Source organism: Teleopsis dalmanni, chromosome 1 (genome assembly GCF_002237135.1).
Source record: "Teleopsis dalmanni isolate 2A chromosome 1, ASM223713v2, whole genome shotgun sequence".
In the NCBI taxonomy this organism is placed as follows: domain Eukaryota; kingdom Metazoa; phylum Arthropoda; class Insecta; order Diptera; family Diopsidae; genus Teleopsis; species Teleopsis dalmanni.
Genome location: NC_051846.1, coordinates 186303323 through 186328890, shown reverse-complemented (window position 1 = coordinate 186328890; position 25568 = coordinate 186303323). Strand labels below are relative to the sequence as shown.

The window sequence follows — 25568 nt, the reverse complement described above, 5'->3', positions numbered from 1 at the left end:
TTATTATATTAAAAGCTAACCTTAAAGTCTTTTTTTACTTTAAGCAATTTATATTATATGAACTCTGTGATCTCTGCAATTCAGAAGCCTTAGCTTCGTGAAATAATTATCACCGGAAAATCATATAATAAGACATAGATCTGCTGAGATAAGCTAAAGAAATGTTTTGTGTAATTAAAAGCTTAGTTTTCACAGTAATCCTCAATTCACTTCACTATATGGTACACTCACATATTTTTGCATAAATAAAATTTTACAAATGGTCTCCAATTTTTTTTTTGTTATTAGCTTTTAAATTAAGTTCTTGAATCTAGTATGGTAGACACTTTTATTTGTGTAAAAGTAATTATGGGAGGATGACTTCCGAGTCTCTTTATTAGCAATGAAGGGATAATGAATAATCGCTTCATACAGCATTGTATGGTCAGGCAAGCTTCAATATATTCACTAAAATTTTTGTTATAGTTTTTTCATTTATATTCGAACCCTTTTAATTTTTAAATAGCTTGTTTTCGTCACAAGACGTGTCACGTCCGACAAAAAGAATTAACATTAGAGAATGATTTTCTTTGCTTACTCTTTGGATTTGAAATGTTACCTAAAAACTTTGTGTGAAAGTGAAAATAGTTTTGAGTATTCAATCTATACCACATTCATGGCGTAAATTTGATTTTGTTTGCATATAGCATGAAATGAATATAATATATAACATATGTCTAGTATCAAGAACTACATGTGCAAAGTTTACGCTGGGATCCCTTTATACACACTGAAGAGGATAGTTCCTATTCTGGTAGGATATCTAACAGTCTTCTAGATCTTTTGGTGGGATACGGTAGGATATCTTTAACGTTTACCTGAATACATCTATGAAATAATGTAATGTGCCAGAAAAATACAAGTAATATATTCTTTTTTCTTTTTTTTAAGAAAAAAGTGTATTTCATTAAATTGAACACATCCACCAGTATATATGTAAATATTTATTATGAAGCTGTTATGAAGCTGAACTATAAATCATATTTTGCTTACAAACTTTTATTACACTAAGTATTATTTTTAAGAATTTGTTTTATTTTTTTAATTAATTGAGAAACTTTTATTTAAAACTTTAAATAAAATTCTACAAAGTTCCTAGAAGCCAAAGGAGCCCATTTAAAATTAAATTTTAAATAGATTTGCATCTCCTAAAAATGTGAAAAAAATAAACGAACTGTAAAAATGTAAACTTGACCTTCAAATGGCTATTGTATCTAAATGAATAAATACTTTTGCACACCAATCATATATATATCATTCACCATAGGTATATATATATATATATATATAATACTGCTTTTCATATTAACACCAACAAAGAATTATCCAAGAGCAACCGGAAGCTGTACTCGTAAATCCAATTTTTTACAAAAACTGAACAACAATAAAAAACATTTCAAACAACGTTATTTCGTGTTAAAAAAAATTGCTTGAAATTAAACAATTCTTATTTAAAAAACAAAGTTAGCAAAATTCCATTTAAATTAAATTTATTTAAAAGGAACACAATTGTCTCAATAAAGGTTGTGATTGTGCTCTAGAAACAGCAAAAAGTTTCTGAGGAAAATAAATTGATTTTCCAAAGACAAAGGAAAATCGTTACTGTGCCAACAATGTTTGGAAAAAAATTAAAATTTTCAATTGCAATAATTTTTTATTTAAGTGTGATTTGCATATTAAATGCAAAATTATACGAAACGAAGTCAATCACAGGTGTGAAGGTATCACAAATTAAAACTAATTTTACATAAATTTCAGAGAAACTGAAAAACAATTTGCCAATTTTCAGAAAAGTCCACAAAATTTGAAGGTTTCGCTGATAAAATCAAATTTTCCCATTCAATGGGTAAATAAAGTAAGACGTGAGAAGCGTGCTGAGAGAAGAGCTAATCAAATTGATGAAAACTATGACGAAAATGCAGAAATTCTACCAGATTTAACTTATCCAAATGAGAAACCATTAGTTGAGCAGATTGCAGATAGTTTCGAAAATATATGGGAATCACTAAAGGAATCGGTGAAAAAATGTTTTAATTTGATTAAAAGTTTGTTTTCTAGTAATAGTCAACAATTTAATGAATATTAAAAGGCAATAAATTTAAAGAAAAATATACAATAAAAATATGATAACCTAATGCTTTATTTGTGTTTATTAAGAAAAGATTTTTAATTTGATTTCTAGATCCAAATCTTCTAAATCTAATATCTTTATATTTTGTGACAAAAATTTACACATTAAAAAACTTTTCATTTTAAAAGAAGTATACTTTTAGGCTATTTTAGCTATTGTCAATACCTATCATCAGCGGTGTTCAGCCTGGTCCAATTTGAGCCATTGACTCGTTTGTTGACAAACAAATTCAATGTACTTGATTTTTGTTATTTGAATTCAAAGTTCTGTCAATCTATGTCGTTCGATCGAAATTTAATTCCCAAAGAAGTAATTATATATGATCTTAAAAACTTCAGTCAATATATAAACTTTGTTATATTACATATAATCGAACTGTTATGTATTAGAAGACATATGAGAATTAAACTTGTTAGACTAAACTTATTTGACATATTAAAAAATGCGAGAATATCTTAATTCAAGAAGTCATAGATGTTACTTTAAAATGACAGTTTGTAATCGCTGAACTCAGAATAATTAAAATGTTTCTAAAAACTTCTAGAGATAATACAATTAGTACATCATTTAATATATCAATTAATTAGTATGTTCGATTATCTGCATATTAAAGTATAACCATTTTTCTTTGGAACCAAAGAGAAAACTTTGGATTCTTTGTACCCGCATTGTCTTAGAGAATGCTATTAATTTAAATTACTATTAGTTATACACAGTACTGTCGTATTCTGCTTCTGTGAAGTATATTAACCCCGTTGTTGTACCTGCTGTACACATATGACTTGCCAGTGAAGTCAACGTGCATTGTCGAAAGTTAAGCAGAGAACACGTAAATAATGGCTTTACGTCCAATTAACAATATATCTACAATATATATCTAGAAAAATGGACTATTAAATGTCTAATCACGTTAATTTTGCTAACAAAAGAGAAACTCAAATTCCATTCTTTCTTAACAGTGTAAAAGTTGCTAGTTCTGCAAAATATCTGGGTATAACTCTAGATGTCAAACTGAGATGAAAAATCAAGAAAAAACTAACTGAGCTAAATATTAAATCCAAAAATCTAGCTCGGCTTATTGGAAGGAGATCTAAAATACCTCAGCAAAACAAACTCATGTTACACAAAAAAGTCCTCAAGCCTTTATGCTCTATAGTGATCAAATTGGGGGTTATGCATAAAATCATATAATAATTATGATACTAAGGCTCCACAGCAAAGCACTCAGGATTGCAGTTAATGTTCCGTAGTATGTGCAAAATTCTGACCTACAAAGTGATCTTGAAATACCTATTATCAGGCAAGAAATACAGAGGGCTGCCAATACACATTATGACAGGTTGAGTCAACACTTAAACAGCAGAATTTCGGCGTTACTTTCTGATGTTACACACAGACGCTTAAATCGCTTCAAACCAAATGACCTGTGAGGCGTTTCAACCAGCAAGGAGATGACTAGCTCAGATCTATATGCTCATTTTAGATAAGTAATATCACTTGTTATATTAAATCGAAAAACCTCTTGTTAATTAGTGACTAGCTGTTGGTTGCTTAAACTTTGCTATTTGTTTATATAAAAAAATACATATTCTGACACTTGCACGGATAAGCTGCCTTATATTTGGAATAGCTAAGCCATAGCTCACAATAATATATCCTACATCAGGAATATTCACTATGCCATAGCTCACAATAATATATCCTATATCAGGAATATTCACTATAAGGTTAGGGATAGTCAATAAAGAAAGAAGATTACTACCATATTTCCAAACAGTGAAGTATTCGAAATCAAATGAATTGTTTATATAATGTTGAACATAATAATGTTCATGAAGTACCCTATGTACCTAATACCCTATGTCAGGAATATTCGTTATATGGTTATGGATAGTCAAAAAAGAAAGAAGATTACTTCGAATCGCTATTATATTCCCAAACAACCAAGTTGTTAAAGTAGTAGTTAACATAATAATGTTCATGAAGTAGTAGAACGAACGCTTTTTCTGAAGTCGTTGAATGCCATATACCCCATATACCCTATGTCAGGAATATATATGTCAGGAATAGTCAAAAAAGAAAGAAGATTACTGCAAATGGCTATTATATTCCCAAACAGCTAAATATTTAAAATCAAACGAAATTTTCATGTAGTAGTTAACATAATAATGTTCATGAAGTAGTAGAACGCACGCTTTTTCTGAAGTAGTAGAACGGGTGGTATTTGTATTGACAAACAACTCAATGCATCAATTTACTCTGAACCGATTCTGAAAGTTTGTTTCAAAATTTCCGCTTTTCAAGTGTAATTAAATTAAACCAAGTACCTTTAATGCCATTCCGCTTGGAATCTTTTATGTGGAGGTTAGATGTGGTTTATATTAAATGAACCCATTGGTTCAGCATATCGAACCACTGCAACAAATCACTTCAGTAATTAACACAATTCAAAATATTGATATAAATAGTTGTTTTTTCAGATGTTTGATTTTATGTGTGTTTGTGAAGTGAATTATTATAATGAAAAACAAATTTCAATATAAAAATTAATAAATATTTTTCATATGACTTCCGCTGCGGATAAATTGCGTATTTTTAATTTATAGCAACTATAATTTAATTTTATCAAAATATCTTAAAATTTGTTTGGCTTGGCGTGCAAATATTGAATTTTTAAATAAAATTACAAATGAAAACATTATTGATCAAATTAAGCTGAAATTTTAATTAATTGACTTTTCGTGTTAGTAGCCAATTAAATAAATAAATTTTATCGGCCTAAACAAATGCAGCGTACTTTAACTAGTATTTGTGTTTATTGTAGATTAAACATGAATATATTATAAATAATGGAGTATTTTTTCGACATAAATATAAAACGAAATGAATATAATATTTAATTTATGACTTAAAAATTTTACACTTTGGTGTGAAAATAAAATTCATATAAATTAGTAGAAATTGATTAATGCAACACAAAATCGAACTCACTTCGGTTGCATTTTATTGAAAGCTAAAATGCATAAATTAATAATTTCAATACTTTTTTGTGTCGTTTTGTACGTAAGTGCACAACCAGGACTGGAGGTTAGTGAATGTAATTTTATAATATACAGAACGCAGATATTTTAACACATTTTCCTCTGACAGGATATGCAAACCATAGCAATGCTGGCTGCTGGACAAGCGAAAGACCTAATGGAGAATGGTGCTGCAGCACGTGATGGCAGAAGAATAGAATTTATGGGTGCCACATATCAACGCGATAGCGCTATTGGCTTTGGTGATGCCATGCGATCTCGTCGAGCTATAGCTGTTGATGATAATAGCGCATCAAGCTCATCGGAATCTGAGGAACGTTAAATAAGTTCTTTATGCGCTTTATAATTATACCGATTATTGTACAATATGGATAGTGCAATAAAAATAAATAATTCAAAGTTAAACTTTACTAAAGCAGTAACTTTTTAATCGCATAATCGTTGACCTATTTAATACATTTTTATGGAAACTATAACATTAAACCTAATATGACATATTCTTCAATTGCTTTCCGCTTTATGATTTTACTGACCTATTAATTAATTAATTGTTATATACCAAGCAAAATTTAACTATCACCAAAGTGGCTTATACGCTAGACTCACCTGTAGATTTGGCTGCGTTTGTTGGTATAAATCTGCTTGTTGCAGTTGCTGCTGTGTTAATTGTGCGGTTGCTTCTGTTGGCTGTATTCCTTGCAACAGATTTCCACGGTGTCCACCAAAGTAACGTGTGAAACTTTGCTGCAGTCCGGGAGCTTTAAGTGTAAATGAATTTGTGTTGGCATCAGTGTGGAATGCCAACTGAGCCATGCAAGAGTCATTCAAGCATACAACTAAAACAAGGCCTAACGCCAGCCAAGCGTTTGCTGTGTAACTTTGACGATGATTGGCAGTGTACATGTTACCAGTAGTTTGTAGTCGTGTTCACTTCCGATGCCTAATAATCCTTTAAGTAATTAGTTAAAGTGCTTGTATGGAAGTGTATCCTCTAATGCCACGTCTTAACGTGTTAACTCGACATACACAAACTCTCGACGCTCAATGAATTAAACTGATTAGCGTTGCCGAAATGTTTTTTGGTTTTATACTGAGTTTTTTTTTTATTCGATTTTTTTTTTGTTTTTATTTTGGTGTTGTTTAAAGCATAAAGTTAAGGAAGAAGACAAATTGCTTTTAAAAATGCGCTAAATTAAGTACTTAATGAGGCTTAGTACACACTCACTCAATCATGTTTGAGTGGAGTATCTTGTTGGTTTCTTCTTCATTGCTCCACAGTTTTGTGCTCGACTCGTACGTGATTGCTTTACTTGATTAACTTAATAAATATTTTAAACACGTTAATTTTTAACGATTAACTAAGCTTGACTTGTATTTTCAGCAGGTAAACCAGGTAAGCGAAGTATTTTACTTGAATTTTCAATTAACTGCAATTTTAAAATATACGTAAGAAATAAACTTTAATATCGCATAAATGATTAAAAACATCTTTTAAAGAAACAAAAACATTTGTAAATTTAAAATTTGGTGAATTTTCTTTAAACCAAACTTAATTTTAAAGTATGTAGAAGTCTTCGTACTTCTACATACTTTCATACTTCTACATGCTCCTATTTTTTCTTCATTTTATCATTCTTCCAAATGGAGCAAGACCTTAGTCTTGTCAATTTTTGAAATCGTGTTCTTCGCTGAAGAAATAAAAGTCAGTTCATGTGTAATGTACTTATGGTATACAAGCTCTGCAATAATTATTTTTCTTCAGGTCTTTAATGAGTCTCTAGATCACTTGTATATTACTCTGCCTGCTATCTTTTTTGCACAGTTTTATATGAGGTAGATCTAAGATTATGCAGATAAGATGTACATCTATATAAGATCTACTGTAAGAACTGGATCTACATTCATAGATAATAAAAGTACAATATAACAGCTTCAAATTTAATCTTCAAAGCGAAAAGTTAAACGGTTAAAAGAAACCGCAATCTCTCTTGTACGTACATATGATCTATTTTTGATGGAAATATAAAGAAACAGGAAATCAAAACATCACATGACAATAAAACGGATAAAACTAGATTCAAAACAACTCATTGATTTTTTTTATCAGGATATTTCAATATCGCTTTTTTCTACTTCAGAAACTAAAACAGTCGGTTCCTGGTAAGCGTTTCGAGATTTTGAATTAAGTAAAAGCAACTTTGATAAAAAACAGAATTATTCTGAAATAGTTTTATGCAAAATTAGTTTTTAAAAAGTGTATATTTTTTTGTAGTAGATAAAAACATACAAAACAACAAAACATACACTACAATTACTTTTCTATGAAGAATGATAGGAGATTAAGAAACTGAATTGTCATTTCTGTTAAGACAAAGAACTGAAGAATGATGTAGGCTACATATATGTATTCCTTTATATGGTAGATCAGGAAGGAAATACAAAAACAAAATAAACAGTGTTTAAGGAATTAAAAGAAATTTTTATTAAAAATGTACTCAGTTGAGGAGTCTTATAAATTCATAGCTGTAGAGTGGAATAATGTTCTTTTCTTTAATGTAGGCAACAGCAACTGGGAAAGTTTGTGTCTTTCTATTTGTACTGATTTAGAAGGGAGTTCTTCATTATATAATTTTTGTGAAGTGTTTACTATTGGATTTGGTCCTTTTTAAGGTGGTCCTTTTTAAAATACGTCAACGCTGAATTTCTGCTGAACTACTTAAGTTAGATCAGTTAAGATATGAGTAGGTTGACAAAGATATAAAAGTTAGATAAAGTAGCTTAAGCTCAATTCTAAACTGGTTGCATAAAGCCTATACCTATACAAATATTCGAATAAATTTTAAATATAGGTTCATTTTAAAACCTAATGGTTTAACTATTAGAATTTCTACATATTTGTTGAGAAAAAGTTAGAACCACAACTACTGCGAAATCTATTACAAAATCCTATATAAGAAGTTGACATTTCTCTTAAAAATGGAAATAAATAAAATCATTATTCAAATTATTCAGTAAAGTAAATCAATGAATTTTATTAAATAATTTACCTTTCTTATTTTGAAAAAACTCGTTAGAAATAAAGATAGATTTTTATTAATAAAATACTTTTTATCCATTTATATACAATATTGTAAAAACTTAATTTAATAAATATATATATATATAACTACATCTATAGGTACATAACCTAAATAGGAACATCAGAAATTTTTTGTAAATTTTGTTTGGATTGTGTATAGAAAGTGCAATGCTTTAATTTTGTCGACCATTGTGCTTTGAGCTTGGTGATTCATGTAGAGAACATTGAGATCAAACGTTCAGTAAATAAAAGACAAAACTAAAACTTTGTCTTCTTCAATTAAAATGAAATTGACAAAATGAATTCATTTCAATGTTATCCAAACTTTGAGTCGATGAAACTTTACTACTTAACCTTATTGACAAACAGCAAACTTTAAACTAAAATTGGTTAGGTAATAAAAGCTACACGTACGTTACCCTTACCTGTCATATAATGTGTACTTATGTACATTCGACTCTATTTCATTTTATCTGAATATACTTGCATTGTTGTGGCTTACGTAGTACAATGACATTGCAATCAACATTGCTTTTATTGTCAACTGAAATTAATTTTTCTCAAATTAAATGGAAATTTAATATGAAACCAACAAGATTGCGTCGTAAGAAGAGTTTTATTAATACACAATTTATAAAATTTTACCAGATTAAGACTTCACTTAATTCGAAATGCTTATTCCTAACGTCTTGTTTAGTCTTTGAAAGAGACTAAAGGATGTGATTGTAGTAGCGATGGAAATATGCAAAATGAAAGTTGATTTCTTCAGTAAGACACATTAAAATTTTAATATTTAATTTTCATCTTAACTAACTTCTCATACAGTTAAGAGTATGTGAAACGTATGTATAATGAAGCACATAATTTAATCTCATGAAAATTAATCAAACATTTTTTGCTGAGATTGTAATGAAAACTTCAAGAATTTAGGCATTTTGGTAAACAGAAATTTGTTTATGTTTGTTAATTAAATTTATTTCTTATATCTTTTTATTTATTTTTTTTTTTTGTTGTTTTTCAGAATTCTGCGTTAAATATATTTCAAATAAAAAATTTTTTAGTTGTTTTTAAGTATACATTTTTTTAATTTCCATGGAGATGTAAAATTTATTTAATTTACATCAATTTTTTTGCCAAATCAAGTCAAGAATCTTCTCAGTCTTGCTCTTAGAAACTCAAGACTTTCAATTCAATTTAATTTAATTTAATGAAATAAAAAGTTTTTTGTAATAAAAGTAGGCAAATAGAATTATCGTTAAATTATTTCATTTATTAATTGAAAATAAAAGATATGTGTGATATACCATAGTATTCAGGATTCGTAAGAACTTAGGCAAAAAGCTGCACAAATCTCATTTGAATTGTAAGTTCTTTGCTCTTAATGATATTTTACTCCTAACATCTTTACACATAAGGGGTCCTTAGGCAACACAAATAAATCTGATTAAAACAATTGATATTTACTTGGGACACATAATATGAATTAAATTCATTAAATAAATAATAACTTAAGTCTTTGTAACACTGATACTTACAGAAAAGTAGAGTTCCATCATTCAAAATTTTTAATTCACCTTTATCAGATATAGATTATGCTTGTATAAAATTATATATATATATATATATATATATATATATCGCTATATAACTATATATATCATATATACATAGATTTCATAAAATATTGTCAGTTGGCATATTAAAAGGATTTCAGAAGTTAATGGTTACTACCGCACAGTTTTGACTATACCATAGCTACAATGTTCTTAAAAGTGTATGCCTTCACCTTCGATTTAGCGCTTCAGAATCAAAATCAATACTGACTTGCAGATAGTTCTTATTGTTTTTCTATAGTATCTTAGTAATCTATCGAATCACATACAATGGTGATTATGCTATGTAATGATCTCGCTGAAATACTTCATGTTTATATCGTTTTATAAATAAAAATTAGTAATTTTTTGTGTAATTTTGTTTGTATATAAACTCATTATGAGTACTTTTATTTTATAAAAAATCCTAAATCCAAAATCGAGCTCAATTCTACTGAAAAAATCCCAGTGAAGCCTTTGATTGATGCCACAAAACTTTAATGTTAATGGTAATAATATTTGTATTAATATTATTCATTTAAATATACTTTTTATTTATAATTCTTTTAATAAAAATATTTATTGTTAATTTTATCAGTCAAGACATGTTAATATTTTGCGTTTCATTTGCTCATTAAATTAATTTTAAATTTTGTCACTGCATAACTACATGTAATGTCTTCAATCGTTCCGTAGTTCATTTCACTTTCGATTGCAGTGACTGCACACGTTGAGTGAAAATAATCCGAAACTCAGACCTAAGCTATTGAAGTACGGGACTTTATATTTTAGTGTGAGGAAATTCCAGGCACGTACGTTAAAAGAGCCATTAAATCTAAGCTTGGAGACTACTGCATACATCACAAATTCGGTTTCGCTGACCATTGAGTATTCGGTGCATATAATCGGTTTGCGTAATAATGAAGTGATGGGCTTTAATCATATAAATTAAGCTTTTTTTATTCAGAAGCATTTGTATTCTTGTCAAATTCACACTCGTTGCTTGTTTTCGTTTAAATTATTTATTCATTTTTAATAGGAAGTGTAATAGCAAAATCACTTTCCAACTCTTTGGGCTATTAATTTTATTGTTTATAATTTTATATGAGAATTTTTTAAATGACCGATTTTAGCATTTCTGAATAATAATTATTTAAAATTAAAGTAAAGCAAGTCTTTCGACAACTTCTTCAACAATTACGTAGAGAGAAATGTGATACAAATCAAACTAAAATTAGTTAGATATTTGATTGGTTAAAGAATGGTTTGGAGAGAAAACAGTCGCATAGTGTATACATTTTAAAATGGAATTTATGTTTTATATTTCACAAAGTCTAGTCTAGTGTAATAAGTTTTTTTCAATGACCAGTATTGACGCAAGGCTTCACCAAAGGCGTATTAGGAACAAAACCTTGTCATAGTAGAACACTATTTGCATTGAATATATGAAAATTGAATATCCTATAGAAAGTTTAAAGAAAAGTTGTGTTTTACTAGAAGTATTTCTATCTTTAAATTAATTTAATTACTATGTATTATCTTCAACGAAAATCAAAGAATTTGATGCATCCAAAGTCTATTCGTTAAAACATTTTAAAGAGTTATTTAGATTGTTACAATATAAACTACAGTTATTTCACTGCAAAAACACTGTCAAAAGAAATTTGTTCATATATGTCTTCCCCTCTGCTATGCGTCCAATCTTGATATGATCTCATGTCTCTTGATCATAACGCAGGACATACCAGTTTGACATAAGCATTAGTAGAGTTATTGTTTCAACTGCTCGTGAATCTAGATTGGGTTTCGCCCGAGCTAGTGATAGTCCATTTATGTATATCCGAAATTGTATTCAAATATTATTGGCATACAAATATCTTTCCAATAAGCCATTTTTTATGGAAAATAACATGTTTTAAATGTTTTTTCTGACCGCCAAATTAATTCCCTACAATAATAAAAATATTGATTTAACCTGTTTTATACTTTAACCTGTTTTAAGCACTGAAAAATACTTTTACGTTTTGTATATTATACTGAAAAAGCAGTTCTACAACAAGATTACTGTTTGCGGTTATTGAAGTCATGATGCTGCTGTTATAAAATACAAATTATGCGTATCCGCGACGCATTATTCACACAACTGGCGTTGCATTGCAATTATATCGAAAATACTGGAGGGATAATTATATCGAAAGCATGAATCAATATCACAGACTATCGGCGACAAGTGAAAATTGCAACTTACACACAAGCATTAAAAGCACAGGTAACAAAGTGCAGAAATATCAATACACATTCATTAGAACAATTATAAAAAACTGCATAAATATACACATTCTGAACTATCATTGCAAAAATGCTATACGCTAAATAATAATTTACAGTCCACTAATAGTCCACTGTATACAGTAATGTAAATGGGAAGCTGTAATATAACAGTTGATAGTACAATTACAATTGTGCTGTTACCGGCTGAGTCTGAATTTAACTGCACTACTCGTACTATTACAATTAGCATTTACGAATAACACACAACACAATGAGAACACATTTTATTCTCACTTTTACATACGTTGGGTATGGGTATGGGTATGGGTATGGGTATGGGTATGGGTATGGGTGTGTGTAATCAATGTAAACTCAAGTGCGATACTCTGTTGACATATATTTCATTCGCCGTTTATGGCGTTCGTTGGCTGTCAGTTATTTAGTGGGAGTGATTGCTGTAATGATAAGCTGTGCATTAGCAATTTGCTACCGTGTACAAGTACAGCGGTTGTGGCTCTTTTTATGAGCAACATACGTGCTTTACCAAGTGGCATTTCCCATGCTTTTTAGCTATTCTTTTTGTTGTTTTTGTAATTTTTGTTGTTTTGGTTGTTTTTAATGTTTAATATTTGGTTTCATGTTTCAAAATTCAGTTATCGTCTGCTTACAAATAAGCTCTTGCAATTATTTTGGTCAGGCGATTTTCATTCTTTTGCAATAAATTTGCATTAATAAACCAAAACATTTTGGATGGTTTAGTTACTTAATGACAGACTCGTTGCACAATATTTAACATAATCAAATAGCATTTTAACAGAGATTAATGTAAACAACAGATTTTCCTAAAATGAAAAATAAATAGTAAATTAAATTGCATATATTTAAGATAATCTGTTTAATTTAATATACAGCAAATTATTTAATTTAATTTAATTAAAAAAAATTTTGAGTATTTCTAATTAAAAAATAACTATTGTTTCTCTTCAATTTAAAATTGTACTAATTATTGTAGGTATATAGTATATACCTACAATAATTATACTATATACTAACACTGTTATTAAAACAGTACTAAAAAAATTAAATATGAATTAAAGAAATAATAGGTATAAATAAAATAAAATAATATATATATATTTTTTAATTTTTTTCTTTTGAACAAGTTTCGAATAGTAGTGAATTGCAACAACAAAATTTTTATTTATTTTTATTTACAACTGTTTCAAGTATTGCTAAGTACCTATCATTAATTGTGATGAAACTATTTCTTATATATAATTATTACTATTACCGCGATATTATAATCTATATTTTTCATATTCTGTAGATATATCCACTATATATTTTGTATTCAATTGACTTGAACATTTTAGTTTGAACTCAATATACTATTGCATTTTTACAAAGACACAATTTACTATTAATTGCATTCGACAGCTTATATCAATAATTTTGACACATTTAGAAAAATGTGAATTTCATATTTAGCGAATAACTCAAGTATTCAGGGTGCTTGAAACCATAGTCCAAAAAAATGTTTAATTTCTACTTAAAATTTGAATTACAGTAAAATCTTGTTAACCAAAGTAAAAATTCTCAATGATGCTTAGATTTCAGCACTCTACCAAGTGCTTCTAGGATAATTGGCACATTTTTGTTGCACTCCACAAAACATTGCCTGCACACTTTGTGTGTGATCAGCAATTATTCGCGTTATCATGCGGCACTAAGAATAAAAAATGTGGCACGAAGTCATGACAACAAACTGCAGTAAAAGTTGCCGCAACCGCGCTGACAAAATTGCTACAAACTATGCAGCATTGCCGAACGGTAAATTGAATTACTAAATCCACTTTGCGCGAAAGTTTGCTGAAATACTCCAGAAAGTTTTTATGTCGATTCTCTTCGTTTAAATGCAAAATGAAAGCAATTCGTCTTTTTTTTTTTAACTTATAAACCAAAACCATGTGAAAGTACGCCAAGGAAATTAAACTGCGCCACAATCGATTTCAAGGTGTCATGGAAAATGTGTAGAACCATTTTACTGCATATTTGCTTGCAGTGGAAGAAATGGTAATACAATTCAATCCACTTTTACTGCGACACATTACTGCACTTCACGATATATACTCGTATCCCTTCTGTTAACACTTTTTTCATCGATAGAAAATCGAAGAAAAGTTTTGTAATTTACATTAAAATTGGTTAAAAGCACTATTCTGAATGCAATTTTATTAGAAAATGGGAATTGTTCAGGTTTTATTAGAATAGAAAGCTAAATATGGTATATTATATGTCAATGTAAACTTACATACAAAAGATATAATGTATCATTCCATGAATATGACAGTTCGCATATAGGTATGTACATAATGCCGAGGTAATTAATTACTTCATCGAGAAAAACAAATATGCTTCTAGTATGTTAGATGGTGTGAGTAGTGTTGTTGTTTTGCGTACAAATAAGAGACTTTAAGCAAGCGACTTGTTGTTTTTTGCCTCATTTTGAAACCACCGAATACACCTTGTATTATTACTAACACTACTTTTATCCTATTATATACATCATTCAAGCTAAGCTACTTGGAATCAATATGCTCTGCATTATTAGAGAAGTATTGTGTTGTAAAATATGAATAAGTAATGATATGGCTAGAACAATTATAATAGTTGAGTATTTAGAGAGAAATCATATGTTTTATATATGATTATCAAGCGATATAAAATGCTCCAATGATTGCAGTTCTCATCTAATTAAGAAATGTCTTTGAAACTTTAGGATATTTCATAGTGGATCATTCTTTAGTAAGGCTCAACTTGGTCTATTGTTTAAAAAAAATGTTTTCAAACTTAAGAGTTAGAGTTAGAATTAGTATTAATTGAATGAATGCCTTTGTTATTCTGATTGTTTTTTGATTTCGTATATATATTTTTCTCGAATATATGTATATCTATAACATGTTGAATTATATTTTACTGTCACACATTGCTCTTTCTTTAACAGACCTGCCTAATGTTGATTTTATTATGCTTAATATTGTCTGTACATGATAGCAGTAATATAATATTTTATAAACATTGTCTAATTATTAATGCAGAACATTTGTTCAAAACTTTCTATTTCTTTGGGTAATTTATCACAAATTTTAAGTAAAATTAATTAAATGTCTTACTTAATTTCATTGGTACGGTAGGCTGCCGCAAGAAAAATATATGATTAATGAAAAATGTTGAAACTTTGCTACAGTTCTTGCTGTCGAGTCAATTCATACTGATGGTTTATTCTTGTCAATTTAGATACATTTTCTTTTAAATATTTATATCTAAATGAATTAAAAAAATTTCACAAAATTTGGTATTTCAATAAAAAAATTTTTAAAAGCAATCTGTAATTACTTAAAAACAGAATAAAGTAATTCAAGTTTTGTAAAAAATTAGAAACGGTAATAATAAATTTTTAGAACCTATATATTGATATAATTTCATCGCCTTTTCCAAGATCTCTCGTCCAATACCAACAGTTAAATTAAATTTTTTCAGTCCTAGAAAAATAGGCAAAGACGTCGAAATGATGTCCGCAAAGTGATCTGTTTAGCTTAGAGAAAAATGGTCTCGAAGCACCAATGCAAATATTAACATAAAACTTACCACAGCTATCAGTTACAGTACTATCAACCTAAACACAGACTTGTCTGAAACGAATTGCACTCCTATTTTAAACTAAAAACATCACTTTACTTTTTGATGGCAACAATCTATTAGGGTAGCTACAATAGTTATTAAATATCTTTTATCCAAAGAGTTAGAACTTAGGTATGGAGAAATGGATTAATTTTCGAGTGTACCACCTAGTGTCAGAACAAAACATTTACTGTCAAGCTATTTGTATTTGTGTAAGAGAAGTAGCAATATTTTAGCATAAGTTTAACAAATTTGTTCATATGTTGAAGTTAGTGTCTGACCTATTCACACTTCCTTTAGTTAAAAAATGTTCTTAAACTTTGGAAATGTAAACCTAAAATTTATCCTGAACTCACAGGTTTTGTATGAAAGTTTTGATTCCAAATATTGGGGTTAGTTGTCACTTATTTCCAGTTCTTCGCTTTTTTGGTGATGTTAGCTGGTACTTTGACTTTTGTTTATTTAAATGCCTATATTTAAGGCTAAATGGTTCCATAAGTGAAATTAAGGGCTCACTTCGAAATTGTAATGACCTCAATTTATTTTAGTAGGGCAGTTAATATGCAATGTGACATTTCCAACGTGTACTTAGTTATTTTAATACTGAGTACTGTGATACTGAGAATGTTTATCTTTTTTAAATAAAAAAATAATTTTGTTTTTTATTTATTAAATAATTTTATTATTTGAATGTAACGTGTGAGAGAAAATATGCATTTCATATTGTTGATATTTATTTCATAACAGATTTTATATGTATTATAACAGTAACAATATAGTGAATTATTTTTATATTTAGCATTATTTTATAATAAAATATATAGTTTTTGATTTGATATTTTAACTGCGCATTTATTAAAATTTACTATTGTATTTCATTATTTACTATTTTTTTTTTTTGAATAAAATATTTGTAATTCTTGGGGCTCACAAGAATTTAAACAAATATAAATATTATATTTTGTATGTAATATTGTTGACATTCGTTTCAAATATATTTTATTATTATTATATAATAATTTTGATTTTATTTTTATATAAGCTTACTAATTAAAATTGAAAATAATTAAAGAAATTATTTCAACTTTTTTTTTTTTTAAGTTAATAGAATTTGTTTTAACAAATACTGATTAACCATTAATAATATATCAATATTTATTTATTTATTGTAACTAAATTATATTTAATATAATTTTATTTATATACTTTTAATCACAACAATATTATATAAAAAATTTTATTTACTGATACAACACAAACTCATATTTTAATATACTTTTCTCATAAAATCTTAATCCTTGTACTTGGCACATAGTTAAACGCTTTTATTTTTATTTAAAATATTAAATTAATTTTATATTTATTTATATGTTTTTGGTTTATATATATTCAGTTGTTTTATTTCGGTTTTTTTTGTGGATTTTTTTAAATTATTTATATTGAATATTTATTTAAATATTAATATTTAAATATAAAATTTAATTTTATCTGTCGAAATTATTTTACTTAAATTTTTTGTTATTTATTTATTTATTAATTAATTTTTTTTAATAAATCTTTTCATCTTTTAATTTTGAATTAATTTTCTATAAAAAATCTTTGCTCAATTGGTACTCTGCGGGCCCAGGCCCACCATTTAGCATATGAGTGCTCCTAAATTTATATTTCTTACAATCCACTAAAATACACAGTAGAAAATCTAGTCCTTCGTACAAAATTTAGTATGATAAATTTTTTTTACTACAGTTTTCAATAATCTTAAATGCATTTTCATTCAAGAATTTATTAATTTATATGTAATTATGTAAAGAAACTATCTTTTTAACACTAAGACTTGTTTTAGTTATTTTATTATAGTTATATTATTAATATATTTAGAGAGAGAGTAAAAAAATATTTCTTATCCGTGCTTTCAACTTTTTTAGCCACATTTACCTAAGATATAAAAATATTTCAATACAAAAATTTTAATAACTAAAAATTTAGCCATAAAAATGCTTCGAAAATACTTATTCGCTAACTAATTAAATGGATTCCTAAATTTTTATATAAAAAATCTTTACTTTTATATTTTTAAATAAAAAATTTAAATGCTTCAGTTATGTGTTTTTAAAAAAAAATTAAAATAATTCCTTACAACATTTTGTTTCGAAATACAAATTTACGTTGAAGAACAATAAATACAAAATTTTTATATATTTTAATTTTTTTCGTAGCTTAAGTATAAAAAAAATTATTTTTACTTACAAAAAAAATTTGGCTTTGTCACAAATATACTAAATTAGCTTAAAAATCAATAAATATCCGATCCTACGATTGCCTTACATTTCACAATTTACAGTTCTGCAAAAATATTCTCCCTGAAATCCAGCTCAGGGTGTGCTGAATGCGTTGAGCCGTGGTTATAGTCACGTGACTTCATCGAACTGCGCGCAGATGAGCTGAAGCTGGAAGTACGTCCACTGCTGCGTCGCATACGGTTTTCAATCACAGACATTTTCGTTAGTGGTTGCGTTGGATCAAGTTCCCCAAATGCGCCTGCAATCAAATCAGATCCATTCAACGAATTAAAACTGTCGCGCTTAGAGTTACGATGTGAATTTGAGCCTTGACTGTGATGTGAAGATTTGCGACTTAAACGTCGATTATACTGATATTGATAAGGTGCTGTGGGTGTGATAGGTGGCACCGAGCTTGGTAACGTTACCACACCACCGGGCGTGTACTTATCGAAGAAATCTGCTGGCACTTCATCATCTATGTTTTCATTGTCATGAGGCAAAACATGTTTTAAATCATCTTCATTAAGAGTCGTTGCAATACTGTATGCTTCACTATTCGCTTGTAATGGATCACTACCAGGTAACAATGATACTGTAGTAGACATAACATGTGTATCTCTCGCTGAAATTGTCGAAGCAGTCGCTGTGGAATGTTCGTAATTGTAAGGTTCAATTTTAGCTTTTGGCGAACGTTGATAAATTTTTTCAATATCCGGCAAACGTCTACGTTCACTGCCACTGCGTTGTGCTTCTTCTTGCAGCTTTTCACGTTCAATCATTTCTTGTATGTCCATACTTCTTTCACGCTCTAATAAATCCATTATCTCTAAATCACGTTCCAATGTACTCGATGAATCCATGCGTGTAAAAGAACTTGTATCACTGAACGATACATCTTTATGGCGTAACGATTGACCACTGTGACTCCATTTCTTGTCATAGTATGACGTGCCACCATTGCCATTGTTATGCACAATCATACCACTAACAATAGACGAATCTTCGCCATCACCAAAATTACTTATACCACCATCGTCCACCAAGCTACTGTTACCATTACAATAGGTTGACGAGGTCATGTTTGAACAAGAATTGTTATCCAGCGAGTCAATTGTATACTTGCGGTGTACACTTAAGCTACTATTCACACCGCAGCTACTATCGCCGGCACTATTTTTTCTACTACTTCTAAAACTGCCATTTTTTACTTGCTGCTGCATTGTTATATTACTACTATTACTGCTTCCCGCCTTACTCTTACCATCAGATATTATATTTATTTTAACATCATTTTTCTTCAATCTACCGTCATTGTTGTGAGTTTTTGCTTTATTCCCAACCATACCTGCTGACAGCATATCCTTACCCTGTCTGTAGGGAGGTGCATTGTAGTTGCCGTGATGTTGCTGTTTGCTTGATTTCAGCTCATGACGTACTGCTGTTGCATCGCCAGCACAAACTCCAGTTATGTAGCCTTCACCGTTCGATATTATAGATGTTGCCAGTGTTGTGTTGGTATTCTCGTCTTTTTCAATGGAGTTTTCCCTTGAGCTAGACGAATGTTCATTATTGCCACCACTTCGTCCGATGTTCTTACGAGATGTTTGTTTACGTTTCGACGATAGACGGAAATAGCCACGTAGACGTTCTTGTTCCGTTCTAATTTTTTTTTCCAAAAGTGAAAAGAAAGATAGAGAAAAATAGTATTAGAGAAATAAGTTGATAATGTATATAATATAGTTATAAACTTATATACATAAGTACATAATAGGTAGTAGTAGTATATAAGCATATTATTCAATCGCTATGTGAGTTACAATTTCTAATTTTTAATTTATTACAGCAGTTAAGAGTAATTAATGTCAGCTTCGGTAGAAACTGTCATCGGAACACCTGATAAAAATATAATTGTTACCATCTCTCTTGTACTATTAAATTTTATTATTGTCTTTTTGAGCTATAAGCTGTTAAATATGATCAGGCTTCAATATAGAATTTCTTAAATAAAGCAAAAAAATAAAAATCTGTTTGCACTCAAAAATAGAGCAGCATAAAATTAAATTATTATCATTCAAATAGTATTTAACAGAGAGCTGGTTGAGCCAATGCATTTCAGTCAAATTAATTAGAAAATTTTGTTACTAAATAAAAACAATAAAGAATTTTCGATAAGTTTATGTCTACTTAGCGTTTTTTGTTGATTTGATTATAAATTTTAAAATCTAATGAAATTTAATTAAAGAAATGAAAATTGGCATACCTTTCTTAATCATTTGAGGCTTTCAGTTTGTATTATGAAGTTACTTATATTATAGTAGTATCTATTTTCATAATTTATTTGCTAATTAATACAAAAGTAATATATCAAATTTAAATTTCAATATCAGACCCAGCTATTTCGTTCGTTGCTGAATATATTTTCTAAACTTCCATCATTTAAATCTAGTCCATCATTTAAAAACAATACAAAACCGTTAATATTAAGTTCAACTAAATCTTTTAAATCTTCAACTAACAGCTTCTTTAAAGCAATTCAACTTTAACTAAATGCGCAATAATTTATAGATATTCTACATTTTAATTAAATAATGTCATAAAAGAAGCTCAATAAAAGATTGCCCCAATCAAAATTTTCCTATAGTTGTCCTTTGTCCAACACCTACTTAACTTACAAGTTTTATTGACATTTTGACTTGACTTCATTTGCGACTTGTCTTGACTTTACTTGACTCGACTTACCTGGGCAATATTTGCGATGCGTAAATACAGGGAAAGATGACTGTGGGCAAAAAAGCAATCCACACAAACATCAAATAAGTGAAGTCGAAATGCTTTTGATTTTCATAGGTTTCCTCCATGGAGAGACGTGCCAACCTTAACACCATCAAAGGACATAAGCAGACAATTTGCGTAGCTGCCATGCTACCAAAATTGCGCTGATTTCGTCGCTCACGACTGACATCCAACTCAGCACTATACAAATCATAGGAACGTGTAGATTTTGAGCCAGAGCCAGTATGACCACCGCTACCAGTATTTGTGGTCAGCGCTGTTAAACCAGAAGCAGTCGCTGTTGTAGCAATACTATTCGAACCACCATAACCGCGATCAACTGACGAAGCTGATGAGTTTCTATTATTGTAACAAAATAAATACAGAAAATACTTATAGAAATACACACATGCTATGAAAATAAATTATTTTGAAATTAATTAGAAAGATACGTAATGAGTTAAATGCTTCTAACTTAAGTAAAAATGTTTAAGTATTTCGCTGTAGGAAGGCATTTTGGTTGATATTCTCTCTAGTGGGCATTTAATCCAATGTTATTACATATTTCTATAGTATTTAAGTCGCAATGGGTGTTTGTATTTATTTGTTCAAGTAGAGCAAACTATTTGTGTGGGTACATCAGAAACAAAAGGATTAAGAAGTATTATATGGTAGCTTTAAAAATAACTCATAATAAGCTAATTAAATGTATCATACATGTTTAATGTAGAGGCGTACGTAAAGTTTCAATAGCTTACAGTAGACAACGAGTATATAACATTTATACAATTTTATTCCACAAAATATTTTTAAGATAATTATTTAGGGCAAATAAAAAAGTAGATTGTAATAATATTATGGGATATATATATATATTTATATATATATTCATAATTTTAGATCATAGTTCATTTTCAAGAAAGTGCAGGGTTTTAAAAACAAATAAAATTTAATTTCCGTTATTTGTTCAACTCAAACTACTGTTTCTATATCTCTCTTTTTATTTGCCTTCCTATCTTTTTTTTACCAGTCTCTCTTTTTCTCTTTTTCTCTCTGTTTCTCTCTCTCTCTCCATGTATATATCTCTCTCTTTATCTCCCTCTTTCATTCTATTTCTCTTTGGAGGATTTTTATTCCACTTTCTCTCTGGCGCACCCACACTATTTTTCTCTTTCTTTCGTTTTCTCTGCCTTACTTTATGTATATCTTTCCCCTCCCCCTATTTCCCGCCCATTCTTTCTATGTATCATTCTCATTCTCTCTCTATATCGCATCTCTCTCTCTCTATATTTCTTTTTCTCTATTTCTTTCTCTATCTCTAATTCTCTCTATTTTTTTTCCCACTCACATTCCACTCTTTCTATTCATCATTCTCTCTCTATCGCTCCCTTTCTATGTCTCTTTCTCTCTAGGTGTTAGAATTTTCGGAGAATTCATTTGGATGATGTTTTAATCCGCCTGGACATCTCCCCTTCTCTTCACTACATGCCTAACGCTTGTATATTTGTAAGGAATGCCGTCTATGAGTAACATCCCTATCTTAAATGTGTATTTAAAAGCTAGAGTATATAATCCAAAAAAATTACTTAGGAAAATCTTTTTTATATTAAACAGAGTTGAACGTTAAATCTTATTAGTTATATCGTAATATCCTGTGTGCCTATCCATAATATCAAATATCGCAATATATTTCTACCTGAAAAAATATTATTTACTTATTCCCGTCTGTGAATACGACTACTTATAATTAACAAGATTTATCCAATGTGTCATAAAAGCTTAATCGAAACCCTAATTAATAAATGTTCTTGTATTATCTCATTAAAGTTTAGTAATTTTTCTTTTGTTTTCGGAAATACTTTTTTGACTTTTTTATTTTTTTATTTAATTTCTAAATTTTAAACTTTTTCGAAGAAATTTTTTTAATCTAATTTTCTTATCTAAAACGGAACACTTTAGTTTAGAAAAGTTTTAATTCATTTTAAATCTGCAGGAAAATCTGCACATTTTACCTTAAGGCTCATGTTCATTTTACACCGACTTACCTTTGACGATTTCTTAAGTCGGCGCGATGTTCAAACATCATAACAGCAAACGGTCCATCCGGCGGACGTAGCTCCTGGGATGTTCTTATGTAAAGATAAGCGAGTAGCACAGTAGGAGCGCAGTACCTATAAAAATGATAAATGACCAAAATTCAGAAATATGTCATCATATTTGTGTGTGTGTACATATCTGTATGCTAAAAACATAAAAAATAAAATAAACTTAGGAAAATAAAAGTAAGAATTTATCAAATAATATACAAAATATCTTCCAAATTTAATGGTTTAAACTAATTGCTTGGTTGTTATGGATTTGATTGGATAAACTGAAAAATTGTTATGTTTAAAGTGGTTTGTTATAAAAATATAAATCTAAAAAATATAACTTTTAAAAAACAATATTAGCAAATATAACAACTCACATTGATAGAAATAATCCACGCGTGTATTCGTGCATGTCATCCATTAAATTGACAACACACAATCCGATTCCGTTCAAACGCGGCACATAATCCTGGAAAAATAGAAGTGGGAATATGTAGAACAAAAGCAGAGCGCTTGAAAAAGTAGAATTTTTGGTATCTATATTTATTTTTGAATATAGGAAATGTTCACAAAAATTTGGTATAAATTTCATTCAAAGGCGTTGTAATGACTGGTATAGCATTTCAAAATCAAAATTTATCCATACAAACGAGTTATAGTAAGCACAGGAAAATTTTATAAAATTTAAAAATAGTATCTTTACATATATTACACCTACTAAAACAAAGAATTAGCATAAATTTGATTTCTATCAATAGAGAAATTTGAACTTAGACACATAATAAACCAACAAATCTATGACCTTTCATTACGATAATAAGATTGCTCTGGTACGTTTTCGTATATATTATATGTCCTTTACCACTAATCCTATTAATTAACGTTTACCATAAGCTAATGAAATGTCAAACTAATTAAAAAAAATTTTAAAATTTAACTAAAGAGTAATTAGCAATCAGCCGTGTCACTCAAGGCTTGTCGTAAAAGTATTAAATAGGATTTGTTCCATTTTATATAGAGAAACCAAAGCAGGCTCCACAAGCTTGTATTTGTTTCATTTCAATGGCGTATTTAATTCAAAATATGTAATACTTCACTTATCCTTCCGTGAAACTGAAAGTTTTTAATATTTAAAACTCGAAAACTTTTTAATTTTAGTAAAATATATTTAATGAAATATTCCCGGAAAAATTTTTACTTTGTTGGTTTTGTAAAATTTCTAATCCTTTCATTTGAATTCTGTCATAGTATGAAGCACACTACACTACTTAACGTACGTCAGTTATTAAATATGTATAGAATCGATTAAAACTTTTTCATTCGGGAAAGTCCAATCAAATCAATTGACCTATTAAAAATAAATTATTTACATTTAAATTAAAAGTCTTAAGTAAACGTTAAATACATTTCATTAGAATAAACCAATGCATTTATAGAATTTTAGGTTCAACATACTTTGATGGAATAAGTAACATTATTTTTTTGAATTTATTTTGTAATAAGTAATTTTAATTATTTTGTAATTTTGTAATAAAAAACTCTGGATTTAAATTAAAATTTTCATTTTAATATATTGTTTAAAGTTTGCCATCAACCTTTTGATATGTTAAGATAAATGAAACCACATACCAACAACGCAGGATGAACGTACAAAAGTGTCAAAGAGATAATTTGGGAAACGAAATACCAAACTAATTAATTAGAGACTCATATATATTGGACATATATATATTTAGTACTGAATAATATGGTACAGAGTAAAGCAAATGCTACAAAGACACAGCAAATGTTTACAACAACAATTTTAAACTATTCGGCTTATCATAGATATTATATGTCATGATCTAATATCAAATATTTATTCATGACAGAGGTACGATAGAGTCAATAGAGTCAAAAAAAAAATTTTTTGAGTGGAAGTATCATTTTCTGTTAATAATGAATGAGTGCAATAAGAACATCCTGATGACAAAGAGACCATCAACAAGTAGATCCCCAGGGAGGACAAAGAAACGAACGAATGTTGAATATCTAGATTTACAGCATTCGTTTGTGTTTTCATTTTTTAATAACTTAAACCAACTTTCAGTGCTTATCAATTAGTCTGCAATATCTGTCAAAACCAATATTTTGGTATACATATTAGCTACAAATTTCCTAATCAAATAGATTTTAATCTACGTGGCAAAAATAACTATGCAATCGATATTATGTCAAGCAATGAAAATAACAATAACATTAAGGAACTAAATTAATTTCCTACTGTCTTGCTTTGTTATTTGTAATAAATTTTAATAATTTATCACACATTCAATTAACTAAACTTCCAAACTCACAGAAATGACGCAGAACAAACGAATGGTCAATTATCAAATATCGATAAATTATCGATTAAAATATATTTTTAAAAATACTTCGAAATCAAGTAAAAAGGGAAAAAGATTATAATGAATTTATTTGTTTTTTATTGTTGAATGTTAAACTAAACCAATAAAAAACCCGCTAAAATATGTAATAATTGAAAATGGGGAAATACCGCAATAAAAGTTTTTATTGAACGCTCGAAGCTTTAAAAAAAGAAAAAACAAAG

General features: G+C 28.6%; 3 protein-coding genes across 3 annotated transcripts in view; 2 read left to right on the top strand and 1 right to left on the bottom strand.

Annotated features, from left to right (window-relative positions):
* The first annotated feature begins 1583 nt into the window (after positions 1–1583).
* On the top strand, positions 1584–2125 carry LOC119666895. Its single transcript, XM_038076173.1, has 2 exons — positions 1584–1760; positions 1829–2125. The coding sequence occupies exons 1-2, from the start codon at positions 1653–1655 to the stop codon at positions 2123–2125; spliced, it is 405 nt and encodes a 134-aa protein (XP_037932101.1). The 5' UTR covers positions 1584–1652.
* A 2962-nt stretch (positions 2126–5087) lies between these two features.
* Positions 5088–5626, top strand: LOC119670742. The gene is made up of 2 exons (XM_038081141.1): positions 5088–5257; positions 5321–5626. The coding sequence occupies exons 1-2, from the start codon at positions 5189–5191 to the stop codon at positions 5531–5533; spliced, it is 282 nt and encodes a 93-aa protein (XP_037937069.1). The 5' UTR covers positions 5088–5188; the 3' UTR covers positions 5534–5626.
* Positions 5627–18095: 12469 nt separating this feature from the next.
* Positions 18096–25568, bottom strand: part of LOC119670737 — a 30723-nt gene continuing 23250 nt past the window's right edge. The window contains exons 3-6 of the mRNA XM_038081135.1: positions 23356–23447; positions 22934–23059; positions 20856–21248; positions 18096–19775 (exon numbers count right to left, since the gene is read on the bottom strand). Coding sequence (XP_037937063.1) covers positions 18170–19775; positions 20856–21248; positions 22934–23059; positions 23356–23447 — 2217 coding nt within the window. The 3' untranslated portion in view covers positions 18096–18169. The remainder of the gene's footprint in view (positions 19776–20855; positions 21249–22933; positions 23060–23355; positions 23448–25568) is intronic.

Coding starts and splice junctions, on each gene's coding strand:
- LOC119666895 (XM_038076173.1), top strand. CDS start 1,653: ATGTTTGGAAAAAAATTAAAATTTTCAATTGCAATAATTTTTTATTTA. Junction 1,761..1,828: donor AGTCAATCACAGGTGTGAAG/GTATCACAAATT, acceptor GCCAATTTTCAG/AAAAGTCCACAAAATTTGAA.
- LOC119670742 (XM_038081141.1), top strand. CDS start 5,189: ATGCATAAATTAATAATTTCAATACTTTTTTGTGTCGTTTTGTACGTA. Junction 5,258..5,320: donor GTGCACAACCAGGACTGGAG/GTTAGTGAATGT, acceptor TTCCTCTGACAG/GATATGCAAACCATAGCAAT.